Source organism: Cynara cardunculus (genome assembly GCF_001531365.2).
Source record: "Cynara cardunculus var. scolymus isolate 2C chromosome LG 1, CcrdV1, whole genome shotgun sequence".
NCBI lineage: Eukaryota > Viridiplantae > Streptophyta > Magnoliopsida > Asterales > Asteraceae > Cynara > Cynara cardunculus.
The window spans coordinates 19,711,566-19,728,028 of record NC_037528.1 but is presented as its reverse complement, the minus strand read 5'-3'; the positions used below and the strand labels follow the sequence as shown (position 1 = coordinate 19,728,028).

At 33.5% G+C, this 16,463-nt stretch overlaps 2 protein-coding genes across 2 annotated transcripts in view; both read right to left on the bottom strand.

The window, feature by feature from the left end:
• Nucleotides 1-1,432, bottom strand: part of LOC112499976 (linamarin synthase 2-like) — a 4,140-nt gene extending 2,708 nt beyond the window's left edge. Inside the window, exon 1 of the mRNA XM_025103240.1 lies at nucleotides 928-1,432. Within this exon, the coding sequence (XP_024959008.1) occupies nucleotides 928-1,432 (505 nt within the window). The remainder of the gene's footprint in view (nucleotides 1-927) is intronic.
• Nucleotides 1,433-9,691: 8,259 nt separating this feature from the next.
• LOC112516917 lies at nucleotides 9,692-16,175 on the bottom strand. The gene is made up of 3 exons (XM_025124173.1): nucleotides 15,401-16,175; nucleotides 13,909-14,019; nucleotides 9,692-10,272 (listed from the first exon to the last, which is right to left on the bottom strand). The coding sequence occupies exons 1-3, from the start codon at nucleotides 16,037-16,039 to the stop codon at nucleotides 10,123-10,125; spliced, it is 900 nt and encodes a 299-aa protein (XP_024979941.1). The 5' UTR covers nucleotides 16,040-16,175; the 3' UTR covers nucleotides 9,692-10,122.
• Nucleotides 16,176-16,463: the final 288 nt, after the last annotated feature.

Genomic DNA, 16,463 nt, shown 5'->3' with positions numbered 1-16,463 from the left:
AAAACGCATAAAATCGTATTATAACATCGATAGAGACAAAAAATAAAATGAAACATTTAAAATCAAGATGTGTCTCGCTGCATTGCGCGAGTACYCTTCTAGTTATCTTTATAAAAAATTATATTATTAAACCTAAATTAAATTTCTTTGTTATTAAACTTAAATTAAATTATAATTAAAAAAATTAAAGAAATTACACCAAAACACAAGGACTTTTAAAAATGTTAATTTGATACTGATGTCGATATATTTTTTCAAAATTTTATAATATTTTCAAATTTATATTTTATTCAAAAATAAAAACATTATCGTTTTCTCAAAAACCACATAAAACCGTATTTTTATATCGACATAAAAAAAACATAAAATGAAATACTTTAATCAAGATGTATCTCGATGCATTGCACGAGTACATTTTTAGTTTACTTAATAATTGATCGATTTAAAATGATTATTAATTAATGATTTTTTTAATGAGAAATTAATTTTTGGTAATTGTTAATGATGCGGTAGTAAATTTATGAGGTCGACGACTCCTATCATGATTAACGCTTACTAAGTAAATTGTTGCATAATATATCATTTTTGTTGACTAAAATCTTACCAAGTAAATAAATGATAGTGTTAAATTTTACTGGTAGACGCTTACCAAATAAATATTTGGAAAACGGCTCATAAATTGACTCGTACATTATACCACGTATTTGTATGATAAATCACAAACAACGATAATCAATTTTATCATATGGTTGAAATATTTTAAATATCAAAACTATTACTACAATGAACATTATATTTTATTTGAAATCTCATATTCAGTTTTTTAATTTAAATTGCATTTGGTTCGATCGTTGGTTTTTCGGGATCCAACCGAAAGATCGAACGTTTAATCTACGAGAGAGAAAATACAGATAAAACGATACCGACCTTTAAAAGGAACGATTCCTCTTTGGATGAAATCTCGATAATGTAAAAGACCCATAAAAGCACAAGCCGAAGCGGTCCAAAATTGAACCTCCGGAATCCCTAAATCCTTTGCAGCTTTTATGGCGAAGGTCATCACGCCATCTCCGATGACGCTGCTCACCGGAGGAACTCCGGCCGAAGACGAGTTCAGCCGTTTAAGCAATTCCTTGAACGGAACCAAACACGTCTTTCTGGTCATATCACAAAGCATGGGAATATCTTGAGTGGCATCTCGATCGGAATGTGGCATGCCATCGGGGATGGTCTCGAACCGGAAGTCGGGCAAACCCTTGACGGATTCAGGGCCTTTGGATCTAATGAGACGCTGATGATTGAATTCGGTGTTGACGAAGGTGATGTGGAAGCCATGGGAATGGAGAAGCTTTGCAAGCTTCATAAAAGGGTTAACATGGCCTTGGGCTGGGTATGGCACCAGAACTGCATGAGGTTTAGTGATAGAACCCATTTCGGTTTGGTTTCTACGATTGGAGAAAATGCGAACATTATATAGACTTCTTTTAAAAGGAAAACTTCTCACGAAACTCATCCAAACATTTTGTTAATGATATCGGGTAGGATTCGAACCCAGATAAAGTTTTTTAAACTATTTCTTTAATAAAAAATTATTAAATTTTGAATGATTAAGTCTTTAAGCATTTATTTTTGAATAAATAAATCATGGTTTTTAAAAATGGGTTAAATGCATAAAATAGCAACCTACTTTCATAAAATTTCTTATTATAGCATTGTAATTTTGTTTTTTTTTTATTACAGCAATGTATTTTTAAATTATTTTTTATTAAGACTTAACTTTAAAAAATATACTCATAATAGCAATAGCTAACATGTTACATTTTAAATCGGTTAACCATTGACTTTTTTTGCTTGTGTGGCTTTAATGAGGTGATGTGGATGACACATCATTTTGATTACTTAACTAAAATTAAAATAAAAACTTATTTCAAATTATTATTAGTTATTCTCATTTTTCATTGCTATTATCTAAAACAATAGTTATTTATTTTTTGACTTTTTCTCATTAAGTTGCATGCAAATTAAATATTCTAGAGTAAAATATTTCTTAAATAAATATGAAACATTATTTTCGAGATACATTTTGTTTGTAAAAAAAATATCACTTCTTATTTTATGTTGTTCAAATAAATAAATATCTTTTAAAGTTCTCTTTAGAATGTTAACGAAATAAATTGTGATTTACAATTTTTTAATATTATTATATTAATAAATAATTCAAAAAAATCAAATTAATTTAACATATTTATACGTCAAGTAAAACTTTTTGAACAAGTATAATATATCCTTTAAAAGATAAAAAAATTTTGGTAAAAAAGAAACAATTCTTATTTTTTTTCTTTCAAAAAACACATATTTTTAAAAAAAAAATACTAGCGAGATAAGTTGTGTTCTACTAGTTTTATTGATATTGGTATATTAATGAATAATCTAAAAAAAATTAATTCATTTAATATATTTATTAAATAACATGTAAAATATCTAAATATTAAAATTAAAAATACAGTGTTTAATAAAATAAATTTGAAAGTATAATGATGTAGTAAGAAAACCACATCACTATAGTATATGTGGACAGCCTACGTGGACAATAAGGTGACATGAAAACCTGTTATAATGGGTAAATTTAAATCAAAAGGTTACCCAATGCTATAATGGGTAAATTTTTCAAAAAGTATAATGTTATAATAAAATAATTTGAAAGTACATTGTTGTAATAAGCAAAATTGGAAGTACAATGCTATAATAAAGAAATTTGTGAAATTAGATTGTTATTTTATGCATTTTGTTCTTTAAAAATTGGTCAACTACATCCTTTTAAATTAAAAAAATTACATGTAACCGACTAACAATGTTTTAAAGTAAAAAAAAAAAAAACATAAATCAGTTTTAACGTTCCCAAACCCTGTATCATTCAATCCCTTCTCATACAATGGCATCTCTCCCCCTCACTGCTCTTCATCCCCCCATCGTTGTCTGTTCTCTCTACCGTCCATTGCCGTTATTGGCCTCTGTCATCGATCTCCATCTTCTTTTATCTTTTTTTCTTTCAAAAAAGAAGAATCTACTTCAGCCAATATGTCTTTGGGCACGACCATACATAACATAGAAATTACACTTGGAAATGGTGGACAATTAGCTAGAGCAGCGGGTACTGTAGCGAAAATGATTGCAAAAGAAGGAAAATCGGCCACATTAAAATTACCTTCTGGGGAGGTCCGTTTGGTATTCAAAAATTGTTCAGCAATAGTCAGACAAGTGGTGAATGTTGGGGTGAACCATAAAAGTTTGAGTCGAATCTAAGCGTTGGCTAGATAAGATGAGCAGTTATGAAGCATAAAGACCATCCAGATGGGGATGGTGACCGGTGAAGGAAGGGCCTCAATTGGTAAAAAAAAACACAACCTCTTGGGGTTATCCTGTACTTGGAAAAAGAAGCAGAAAAAAGAATAAATATAGTGATAATTTGATTCTTCATCACCGTAGTAAATATGAGAGAAAATATAATTTCTTTCTTCGTCTTTTCAAAAAACGTTCACTAAAAAAATCATTTTGTAGCGAATAATATAGAAATATAAGCGTAAAGAGTAATTGATTAAATTCGGCGGATGTGTGTTTTACAACAATTTACTGGAACACATATAGAAATATAAAAAATGGAGACTACTGAATATTGATGCGATTCATATGTGAATATTGATCACTAATCGTTACACTAATCATTTTAAAAATACATGTCCAAAATATTATTGGATCCAAAGTCAACTCATTCTTTTGCTATCTTATTTGATTCTTTTTAGAAACAAGTGCATTGACTTTCGATATATTCGGTTTCAGTTCCAAAACGGATTTTTTTTGGTAATGGACAAATTAATGATTAAATTTACGATAATTGTTAAAAAAAGATAATAGAAACTAATATAAAATTGAATTAAATAAAATGTAAAAAGTAATTAGAAATGATACTGATCATGAAAAGCTACAAAGTAGAGTTAAAGCGAAACGTTAAAAGCCAAACATTTAATTCTACATCGTTATTGTTCAACATCGAATGTGAAAACTTTTAACCACAAGGGATGGTGTCTGATTGGCTTGAGCTTAGACTCCAAAGGTTAAAGTGCATGTAGGTCATAGGTTCGAATCCAAGAATGAATAAAAATCCCCTTTGTGGTCACGGAGGTTCAAATGCAGTGATTCCGGGCTACCCGCGAAGCGGGTGGTTACTCTGGGATTAGTCGGCTCGCATAACAGAATATCCAGGTTAATAAAAAAATGTGAAAACTGAAACGGTATATATTTGTTTCAGAAATATGTATAGAAGCTATTAACTTTTTTAAAAATGCACAGAATAAAAAACAAAAGTTAGAAAGAGACCATAAAACAGTGTCGTTTACACCAAATCTTATCAAATTAGCAACAGAATAACGAGAATATTTTTAACTTAAATATATTTGTATGGTTAAAACATAAAAATATAAAATTTGGTGGTCAAAGCATAAAAAGTTAGGAAAAGAGGGTCAACCGAGTCGTTGGAGAAGGAAATCTGTATAACAGGAGTATTTATCGACTGAAATTCAATATATTTTGGTAGAACCGATTCAAACCATTATCATCTATTGGATGTTGGATTATGCTGATTCATCTGATTCAATTAATTTTGAACAGTTGATTTAATCCAGTTCAATAAATAATTAAATCAGATTATTTACATCAGATGTATATTAAACTTGAATCCATATAATGTTTTGATTTAATTATTTAAAATTCAAAACAAATTAATTATTTATAGTTTAATTAATTACTTATAATTCATAATTAAAATTAGAAAATAATGATGCTAAGTATATTCTCTCATTTTAAATATTAAATGGCATCCAACTCCAAAGTATATTATATCATTTGTAAGATTCTAATTTTAATTTTTAAATATTTATTTATTAAGTTAAATTATACATTGCGATGCCAACTTGCTTCCTAAAATAGGCAACCCAAAGAAAGTCTAAATAAACAAACATATATTTTCATGTTATATATAATATGAAATTTGTTTTTTTAAAAGAGGTGTTAAAGTCTGAAGTCTTATTTTACTTTTTATTTATAAGAGGTGGTGCTGACGTTTGAAATCTAAATCAATAAGATTGTTTTTTCTTTTTTGTAAACTGATAAACATCTGAATTTATTTAAATTACTTATTTTACCCATTAACACATTATATTGTTGAATTTATAAATAAAAATTATACAATTTCATATATTTATATTATGATCATTACGAAATTTACATCTATTATAATTAACATTCATTTAAACGGAAATATATCATTAACGTATTTAACACATTTAAATCCTATTTGAATACATTAACTGAGAGACGTGAGAATTGATTTGGTAAAGATTGATTAAGGTTAATCGATTGAGAAACGTCGTTGTTGAGGGTTTGAAAAACAATAAGAGAAAATAAGATATTGGTTTATTTGCTTACCAGATAAGAGGACAATCAGAGGAGAGGCTACTAGTTATTTAACTTTCAGATTCAAATGAAAGATGTGGAATCGTAACAAACACATGTGATTGTTATTTGACTTTGAAAATAAAATAACATATGATAAAAATGGTAAATTCTTTTCGTTTTATTGGTTCATTGTACTTTAATACTGATGTTGATACATCAAAAGAAAATTTACATGTTTCTTTCATTTTATATGTACACATGAGAGTTTATTTGTTTAGTAAAATGTTTAGAGACTTAATCGCTCAATATATAAAAATTCGTAGGGTTTTATAGATTTTTATCAAGTTTAAGGATTTATTTGTTCGATTTTAATAACTTCAAGAATTTTTTTATTATTTGTAAAACCTAAAAATTTGTGGAATAAATAATTTATCTTTATTGTTATTTTATTTTAAGAATATATATATATATATATATATATCAAATAAAAATAGAAAGTTGAAATAAGTTTAAAAGTCGGACCAAAAGTGAAGGAAGAAGTCAAGACATGAGTAAAAATTGTCAATTCGTGGTAGTTAAAGGATTGGGTCGTGTGTAAGCAGGTCCAAACCAGAAGGACCTGTTTTGTAAATAGACAACCAACCTGAAACAGAGGGGCCTGCTGTCAACGATTGGGAGAGGCAGAAGAGGTATAAGCGGTGCCTGGTCCATAAGGGGAAACTGTGACCTGCCTGTTTGCAGGCTGTGGAGAAAGCAGTTTCACAGCCTAAAACTCGGATTCGGCCGATTTGGTCAACTAATAGGCCAAATCGTTTGAGTATAAATTATGGGCACTGGTTAGGGTCGCTATTCATTTGAAAAGAAGAAGGAAATCGTTGAGCTTGAGAGAGAAAAACCGGAGTTCAAGACCAGGCAAGAACCCCCTGCTTTCTCGTCGTTTAGAGGTAAATACTCAACCAAAATTTATGTCGTTACAATGTTTAGCTGTGCCTTTTGGCCCTGTGTAGAACTCTAGAAGGCTCACGTTCCAACTTCGTGTTTTAGGATTCAATTTCAAGTTTAGATTTCTTTTGGAAAGCACGTTGTATCGCATTCTGTTAAAAACCACTTAAAATAATGTTACACAGAAGCTCTGCATGAGAGCTCTGTACCAAGTTATATTATACAGAAGCTCTGCGTGAGAGCTCTGTATCATGTTAGAAGCTCTGCATGAGAGCTCTGTACCAAGTTATATTATACAGAAGCTCTGCGTGAGAGCTCTGTATCAAGTTATGTTAGCCAAAAGCTCTGCATGAGAGCTTTGTAGTAAGTTACGTTATACAGAAGCTCTACATGAGAGCTCTGTATCTGGCGTTAGACAGGAGCTCTGGAAGAACACACAGAGGGGCTCTGGCCCTTAATGTTGAAATAATTAATTAAGTCACAGAAGCTCTGGTCTTGGTGGGATTATTTTCTAAGTATAGGTTAGTTCAACCAGAGGCTCTGGTCGTGAAGCCAGAGGCTCTGGAAGAGAGGTCAGAGGGGCTCTGGTCCTTGGTGAAATATATTTGCCAAGTATGATTCAACCAGAGGCTCTGGTCGTGAGACCAGAAGCTCTGGTCGTGAAACCAGAAGCTCTGGAAGAGAGACCATAGAGGGGCTCTGGCCTTGGTGTGTATTATTTTCTAGGTATGGTTCAACCAGAGGCTCTGGTCGTGAGGCCAGAAGCTCTGGAAGAGAGACCACAGAGGGGCTCTGTCCTTGATGTGGAATTATTTTCTAAGTATGGTATACAAGCAGAGGGGCTCTGTCAATACAACCACAGAGGCTCTGGTCCTAAAGGACTTAAGGATCCAGAGGCTCGGTCAAAGCAACCAGAGGCTCCGTCAAAGCAACCAGAGGCTTTGGCCGTCCACAGAGGCTCTGGCCGTCCACCGCTGACCACCACCACCTGAAGCACCACGAACCACTATCGATCTGAACCACTACCAACCACCATCGATCTGAACCACCGTCGATCTAAAACACTATCCATCTGAACCACCGCTGAACACTGCCACCTTAAGCACCACGGACCACTACCGACCATCGGCAACTACCACCGATTTGAATAACTACAGGACACCATCGACCACCAATGATTTAAACAACCACCGATCTGAACCATTGCCGATCTAAACCATTGTCCATCTGAACCACGGCTGACCACCTTCATCTGTACCACCGTGGACCACCATCGATCTGAAAACCACTGCCAACCAACGTCTTCTGAACCACTACGGACTACTACATATCTAAACCACCATAGACCACCATCAATCTCAACCACCACCGACTACCATTAATTTAGTAATGTCGTTTAGCTTATGGTTGTATTTGGTGTTGTGTATTTTATATTGTTTTACATAATAAATAATTATTTTACTAAAGTATTTTTGGTTTTAATTTTTTTTTCAAAAAAAGACATTTTGATCATTTACCAATATTTCATTCAAATTTCAAAGCTACATTCTATGAATCAAACAAACATATTTCAATTTCTTAACATATTTCATTTTAATGTCTGCCAACCAAATAGTTGGTCAAGTCTGACATTATTTCATTTCAATTTTTTTAAAATCAAATTCTTTTAATAAATTTCATTTCATCCAAAAATATTCTACAAACCAAACCCGAACGTATAGGTTTACTCCAATAACCAAAAGGATCTAATTGGAATAAAAGTTTGTACCATACATATATTATAGTTGATACACGTGGATCTAGTTGGCTATGATTATTTTAATAATTAATTTAATTGAGATTAATTTATAAACTAAACGTCATCGTTTCCATTTTAAGAGCAATCATTAACATTAATTTAATTCAATTTCTTAAATGCTAATCAAATGTCAAACATACTTTAAAAATATACCAAAAAAAGTTGGGTTTCGGTTGAGAATGAGAGTTAAGATAAAAAGCGTAAGAGATGATTTTCATCATTATATGCACATTAGGATGAAATGTACCAGATCAATCCTCGTATCAAGCGGGATTCATGGGTGAGTTTGAGATTAAAGGTGATCAAGGGTTCAGATCCCTTATTATGTTCTCACCTTAACTCTCTTTCTCACACAATCCTTCATCTATATTAAAACCGGTGAGCTAAATGTACCTCTATAAATTGCTAAATGCATCTTTATTGATTAATTTTCTCATCACACGCATCAACCTCAACCTAAATTAGAAAAATTGACAATAAGGTTTAATAATCTGTTTCAACTAGATTTTCAACAAACTAGCTTATAAACTAACTTACGTTCATCCAAACATGAATTCAAAAAAAATAGGGTAGCTTATAAATCAGTTTAACATCATTAAAATATAAAGATTTATTGACATCATTAAATTATAATTATAATAAAAATTAAATTATAATACGAAAATTTTAAACGTTCAAACGATTAAGAAAATACAAACTTATACATCACCGTTGATGTGTGCACATCGTCGTTTCCCTCTCTTCAAAAGGTTTATATGGTGTGAGATAAGAAAATAGTGACGTATTTAATTAATTTAGTAAATGGCTGCTTGCTAAACGCTTACAGGGCAAGGACAAGTGCTTATTGGGTGTCACTTATTTTTCGAGTGAGCATGACAACGACCTAAAATTTTATCCGTAAGAGACATAGCAAGGACCATAAATCATACCTGGTAAGTAAAGGAGAAGACTCTTACCTAATAGATGCTTATCAGATAAAAGACGCTCAACAATGTATTTTGATGGCCAATAATGTTATCCGACAAGGTAAGTGAGGGTGGTGCTCTTGCTGGTAAATGCTTACCCGGAAAATGTTTTGTAAACGGGCTCTAAGCCAACTAGGTTAACTCTGTTTCTGTTTAAATGCTAAAAGTATATTAATGAAAACCAGACCAAACGAACTCAACATATTTCACTTGTAGAAAAGTACAAGAAATATGAAGTGCATTGACATGTTCCTCATTTCAAAAGTAGAGTGACTTTTTTTGTAAAGATCGACTACCGCGTTGCGAAAAACGTGTAGGAAATATGCTGATAAATGAAGCTTAATAATTGAATTTTGATTCTTCATTTTTAAGAAATTTTAGAGAATTTCAGAGGTGCTTTGATAAACCCGTCAATGAAGTTTAAAACTTGAATCAACTCGGCCGTAAACCAACAAGAAGTGCTAAAACCGTAACGAGATATATGTCGAACCATTGGTATGCAGATGGATCCATGAAATCAACAAAGAAAAACAATGCCATTTTGAAAACATGAAATCTACTTGTTATACAGTCGATGAAGTGTTTACATTCGGTTGATATTTTGTGTTGGAGGAATAGAGGTCCTCTACAACAATAGCATACGATGCGTGCTGCAAATTACAAACTACGAAAAAACACGTACCTCTTTAACATACGGGGAAAGGGTAAAACAGTCATTTCCTTCACTAACTTTCTCCTGTTCTGGGCAGTTCAAGTCTTCCTTAAAGCCAAGGCATGATTCTTGGTCAACTCCTCAACAATCAGTCAGAATTTGGAGTTCACATTAGAAACTGCCTCAAAACATACAAAATCAAGCACCCCATTTCATCTTTAAGCAACAGAAGCATAATTATTCAGAATCCATGGCTTCAAATTGGAAGGTCATCACTGTTGGCTTAGTTTCTGCAAGAAAAGGTTTTGGAGTTTTTATCGGTTTCCATCTGATTTACTACCTCCTCCAGTCAAGTTACTGATTTCGGTTTTCTTCTGATCTTGATTGGGTGCCGGTTTGTTGTCCCATAGTTTTCCAGTTTTGGCTATAGCAAGGATGAGTTCGAGTTGCTTTTGTTGTTGATCCTGTATGACAAGAGCTCAAGAACTCAATACTATAATCCGGACATTAGCTGAAAACAATATCGTAACCAGAGTCAAGAATCATGCAACTAATACTGTCGACTTACAGGGTCTCACCGATGAAAGACACCTTTTCCTTCAGAAGATATGTGTCCCAATTCCAATTGAGACCCATTAATCAAATAAAAACATGTACACACAAAACATACCACAATCCTAAAGACAAATACACCGGAAAAACCTAAGGCCACGTTTGGTTTGGCGGAATGTTTTTCAGGGATTTGTATTTCGTGGAAGGATTTGGAATTGCGTTCAGTTTGTAGGATTTGGAACGGAATCGAATTCCATTCTTTATAAATAATTTATAAAAATAAATAAATTACTTTTTTATTAAATGATAATTACAGAACAAGTGTTTTAAACATATTTTAAAACATTATTCCAAACAAATCCTATGAAATCCGCGGAATACCAACTACCTCAATGAAATCCCATGTTTGTGGGATTTCAAATCCAAGCATTCCATCAAACCAAATATTGGATAGGAATGGAATTCAATTCAATTCCAAATCCCTCTAAATCCTATCAAAAATCCTGCAAACCAAACGGGGCCTAAGAATTACTTGTAAGGAATATGCTTCTCAACTAATACTCCCCTCGAAGAATTGCCTTTTTTAGTTGCAAGCCTTGACCTCTAAGATGTGAAACACCACAAGTCACTATTGATATAATATTTATAAAAAAATCGAAAATGATTGTCCCAAAACATCTTACAACTATTACTTTTTGACCATTTGAAATAAAAGTTAAGCTATGATGTGTGAGATTTGATGCCAATACATCATGAATCACACTCGGTTAAACAGCAAAATTGTTGAGTACAAGAACAGATTATCATGAAAAGCTGGTAGAACTATATGACATTCTACTTAACAACATAACCAGATAAAAACAACAACTTTATTTCTTTATGCGATGGATTTTTGCGGCATATGAATTGAAGAATGCTTGGATTTTGCTTCATCTAAGAGAAATATAAATGATAAACTGTCGTTGCAATAGGGAATGGACATGAAACTAGTACTAACAAGAATTGCATCTTATGTCTCCTGAAAAAAACCATGTAGGCAATGAAAAATAACATATCAACAAAAAGACTATTGCTTATGTCAACCCTGTTGAAAGGAAGGTGTTTAAGTAGTTACACATCTGTCAACCTAATGGCAATTTAAGTCACATGGTAAAGGATACATTCCACCATAACCATGCATCACACTAGAAAACTAACCAGACCACAGACCATTTTCACCTGGATGTATGTAAGGCATGGTTAACAGATGCATGACACATGTTCCACTTGAAAACTAGCCAGACTACAGGCCATTTAGCTGAATGGATTTAAGACATGATTAGAAGATGCATGTCACATATAACCATTCATTGGATTTGAAAACTAGCCAGTGTACAAGCCACTCATCAGCAGAAGCAAAAAAATTGCAGATATGCAGGTCTCGTGGGTTATATTTGAAATGTTTTTGGCATAATGATGTAAACTATCATCAGTTAAGGTCTAGTAAGCATCGATATACGAAAGAGAGAGAGAGAGAGCGAGTCAACTAGATGTCATAGATGTGGACACCTATAGTGGAAAGAAACCAAATTCAGATGCAGAGAATGATAGACTGTGCCACCATCATAGCAGGTATGCATCTCCAGTTTGAAAGTAGAAATCAACAACAGTACAATCAGAAGAATAGCAAAACGACATCACAATAAGAGTCAAAACATATCTGTTGAAATAAACTTAAGTTCTAAAAATAACAAAATAACCATTGTTAAATTGCTTATCATATAAAATCTGGAGAGAAAAGCATCTACTGTCAACTATAGAATCGAATATCAATAAGAGACCATCAAATAGACTAATATTACCAACCAAAGATTGTATAACTTTTTGTATCCAAAGGTTTGAAATATCATGATGAAAACATGTACGGGTGGGTTTGGTACACTGGACAGGACAGGGCAGAACAGAACAGGGATCCCTGTTCCATGTTTGGCAGAACTTTTATGTGGAACAGAGTGGAACAAGCCTGTTCCACCCCTACCCCATGGAACAGGGTGAAACAAGGTGAAACAGACTTATATTTTACCAATATAACCTCAAAATAAAACTTAATTCTCGTCTAAAACATCAAATAGGCCTCATTTTTACATTTTATTCATTCTTTAACTTTTATTTATTGTATTTGATGCTTTTTAAACTTGCATTTTACTGTCATAAAAAAAATTATACAGTTTCTATATTTTTATTAATTTATGTAATTTGTTATGTATTAATAATAAAAAATAATGTAGATTAGGGATAATATTAAAATTTGAAACTACATAAACTTTTTATTTTGGTTTCATTTTAATTGTTTTGACAGAAACTTTCTAATGATCTATTTTGTTATAAAAATAATTATTTTATTATAATTTAATAAATTACATAGACTAATCAAAATATATAAACAAATCATTACGGGTAAATTGGTTATTTTACTTGTTCTATTCTGTCTAGTTTTGTCTTACCAAACGCTGAACAATTGTTCTGTCTTGTACACCATACGCACCCGTAAAATCTGATGTTGATCCTGGAGACACTGAACAATTCCTAGAAACCATGCGACCAATCTGGCATGAGCTCTAACAAAGGTTTACAATCATGCAAGGGAGTTAATTTCTTTTTACTACCAAGTCTGTTAACGCCCCAAGTCCAAAGCAACAAGCTGACCAATAACTTCGAATCCAACTTAAAACCATGGTGGGAGTTATTAGTAACCCACAACTTTGAGCTTATAAAGAGCTCATAAATCTTTCTTCTATCCATGTGGGACAGGTTGTTACAAAGTCCCCCGTTATTGGGTGATTGTAGATTTCGTTAATAGGATCTTGTAATGTGACATGCCACACGTACTATCAGCCAGGTAAAGAGCTTGAACGAATACTCAGGTACATCATATTTGAAGAAACGATAATCAACCAGGCTGAAAGCATAGCTTTTCATGCTTGTAGTTTACAATCACGAGTTGTATACTACTGGTTTGGGGAGCAACTGTTTAATGTTTTTACTTACAAGATAGGAACTGAGAATTCCTTTTGATAAGTGCTTTAGCCATTATGGTGTTATGTAATGTATCCCCCTGTTCTTACGCTTTCTGTCTCTTTATTTTTCTTGGAAGATCATTTCCTCCCCCCACCCACTTCGGTATATTTTGATAAGGTAGAGCATAAACCCCTTAGAATTGCCTCGTGTAGAACCTTTCTCATACAGTTACTTTCAATTTTGGATATTCAAACCTAGTACTCTCCATATTAGTAATTGACAAGCATTTTTGGTCCCAAACTGATTATCTTGTAGTACTTCTCTATACTTAATCGTAGTTATCAATAAGTTTCTACAACTAAAACATGATTCCTCTTTCTTGACAGGAGTATAATAAAAGAATAAAATATTACACCCTTCATCAACAGAATGTCCATGATAATTGCCTTAGGAAGCATTTCCATAACAAAGAAAAGAGAGAGAGAGAGAGAAAAAATGGCAGCTTCAATTATATCTGGTGTGATCAGAATAATAATCAAGGAAGCACTGACCTGCATTGCCAACAGAACCTTCTGAATTTCAACAAGCTCTTTCTCCAGAATGTCTTCTTGCACTGCCAGTGCCCGGGTGGCCTCGGAATTCTTCTGAGCCAATTCTGCAGCCTACAAGCACAAGAAACTTAGACATACCAACACGCATTAACAGACGACAAGTGATCTTGCTACTATTTCTATCTATGTTGCTTTTAGCAGTACCATGTCCATATCGAAGTCTTGCATCAAACTTTACCTCTTGGTAGCTACATTTAGCTTTCACATTTCAGATGTATCAACGAATTCATATAATTCAATGAAAAGATTAAAACCACTCCTACATTTTTTTTATTACTTAGACTGCACAGTTACATAGTGATATATACATGTTCCTCGGTCTAATGCCAGTAACAATTTTACTGAAGATGCCTTCACAGCACTCATGAGTACATTATTGGCATGCTTTATGAATCCGGTGGGAACCTTAAATGTGATATAGCATTAAAGTATACATGCAAGCATATTTCTTCTCTAGTAAAGATTATATCCAGACATTGCAGAGACAAGCTCATGTTAAGAATCCTCACAATTACTTTTTCCTACCTAGGCCACTATGCCTATTAATTGACTATCAACATGCACAAACTGAATTGGATACCTCAAATAGAGTTTCTTAGTTTTTACCATAACTCTTGGGTCTTTATAAAGCAATTGATATTCAACAGACAGGTGAAAGTGCTATGTAAAGCCATAGAAACCTAGTTCCATAGTTGTTCTCCTAATCCTGACTCTACTCCCAAGTCTTTCCTGCATCACTTCCACATAGGAGGCTAAGAGTGCCTTTTAGCATATACATTAGCCAAAATCAGACCCCTTCTTTTTCCCTTTTTCTACCTCTCAAGTTAATGGGTACCTTAGTTAAAGCACTGAATTTTGGGTCAGCATTGTAAATTTTTGTAATTAATTAGAGATCACCCTGTTTCCATGCCACTGAGAATTCCTCCCTGCCAACAAATCTATCAGACTTACAGAGATGCATACCATAATTCAAAAACAAGTTCATAGCAACACCTTATATACATTTATCTTTGTCAACTATACAAGCATGAACTCAGCCATGTTGCTTCCTCCATGTCATTCTCTTTTGTGTCATTGACTCCTGTATTACGCTCACTTATCTGTATAGATGCAAGTTATCATCATGTTTTCATCCAAAATTCTTAATTCATATGGCTCACTTCTCATATGGTTCGCTTCCCTAGATGTTTCTTGATCCAAGAAGTACTGCCTTCCAATTCATAATGAAGCATTTTTTGCAAACGTAGAATTGAAAAGAACAAATTTTAAGGTGCCATACAAGCAATTTTAGCATCAGTGTCCACCGGACCAGGTATAGCTTCCACTTTTGGTCAAGGTTTTCACATTTTTTCACATGAAAGACACAAGTATATAAAACACAATGCCAAAGTGAAAACCAAATCACAATTCATTGGATAAAGATGTCAAATACCTGAGCAATGGGCTCTTTCATAGACTTCCTCGTGACCCTAAACCGAATTCCCAGTTTCTCAAGCTGTCTTGACAACACCCTAATAATCGTAGCCGAATTCCGAAGATCCTCTTCCACTTTTTCTATCCGCTCAACCAAATTAACCCTAGAAGATCCCGGCTTACTAAACCCTACACAAATCCTCCTCCATTGTCGCCTCCTAATAGCAGCACCAATCACAATCCCCACCACCAACAACAAAGATTGCCAGACTGAAACCCGGTTCCCAAACCACTCCAAAACAGGCTTCTGTGAAGTCGAAAAAGTTGAATTTATAACAAACCCAACCGAAAGAACAGCAGAAGAAGCAAGACAAAAGAATTCGGCAATAGAAAGAAAAGCATCGATATCGAATGTATCCATGGCAACAATGTATTGTTTGTCAACAACTCCATCTGATTCCAAAGCTCTTATTGAAGAATGATGGCGTGTATGAAGGGAATGGGATTTGAAGGGGATTAGCACTCGGGTGTTTAGGGTTTGGTAATGCGGGTAGATTGTGACATCAAAATTAGGGGTCTTAAGATTGGGGGGTTTCAATTTGAAGGAGAGGTGAGTGTGTGAATAACGGGTAAGGAGGTTTTGAAATGTTATTGACATGATTCAACTGGTGATAAGAGAATTAGGGTGTGGTGAGTGATCGGAAAGTTTGGGCGAATTGCAGAAAGATTGAAGACAAAATTACAGCGTGGCGATGATGGCAACGGTTGGTGGATTGGCGCCTTGGAATATCCGATGTCCGACAGGAAATGACTGAACTTATTCGGGTCGGGTGGAATTCTGCAATTCGGGCTATGAACATGACTATGAGCCACCATACATGCTTTTGCGTTTGGATGATTTTATCAATGGTTATATTTAGGACTATAAACCAACTGAACGTTCAGCAAATCGTTTATGCGGAAAGTTTATTTATGTTCGTTTATTTAATAAATGAACGAACAATTTTTTTGTTTGTTTAATTAAACAAACGAACATGAACAAGAGTCTCGTTCGTGAACGTTCGTTCATTTACCGTTCATTT

Bases quoted from the DNA above. Each gene is read 5' to 3' on its own strand.
- LOC112516917 (XM_025124173.1), bottom strand. From the start codon at position 16,039: ATGTCAATAACATTTCAAAACCTCCTTACCCGTTATTCACACACTCAC. The intron at 14,020-15,400 runs GTATTTGACATC...TTGTGCTTGTAG, and splicing joins TGAAAGAGCCCATTGCTCAG to GCTGCAGAATTGGCTCAGAA. The intron at 10,273-13,908 runs GTCAGTGCTTCC...CTTGTCATACAG, and splicing joins AGGTTCTGTTGGCAATGCAG to GATCAACAACAAAAGCAACT.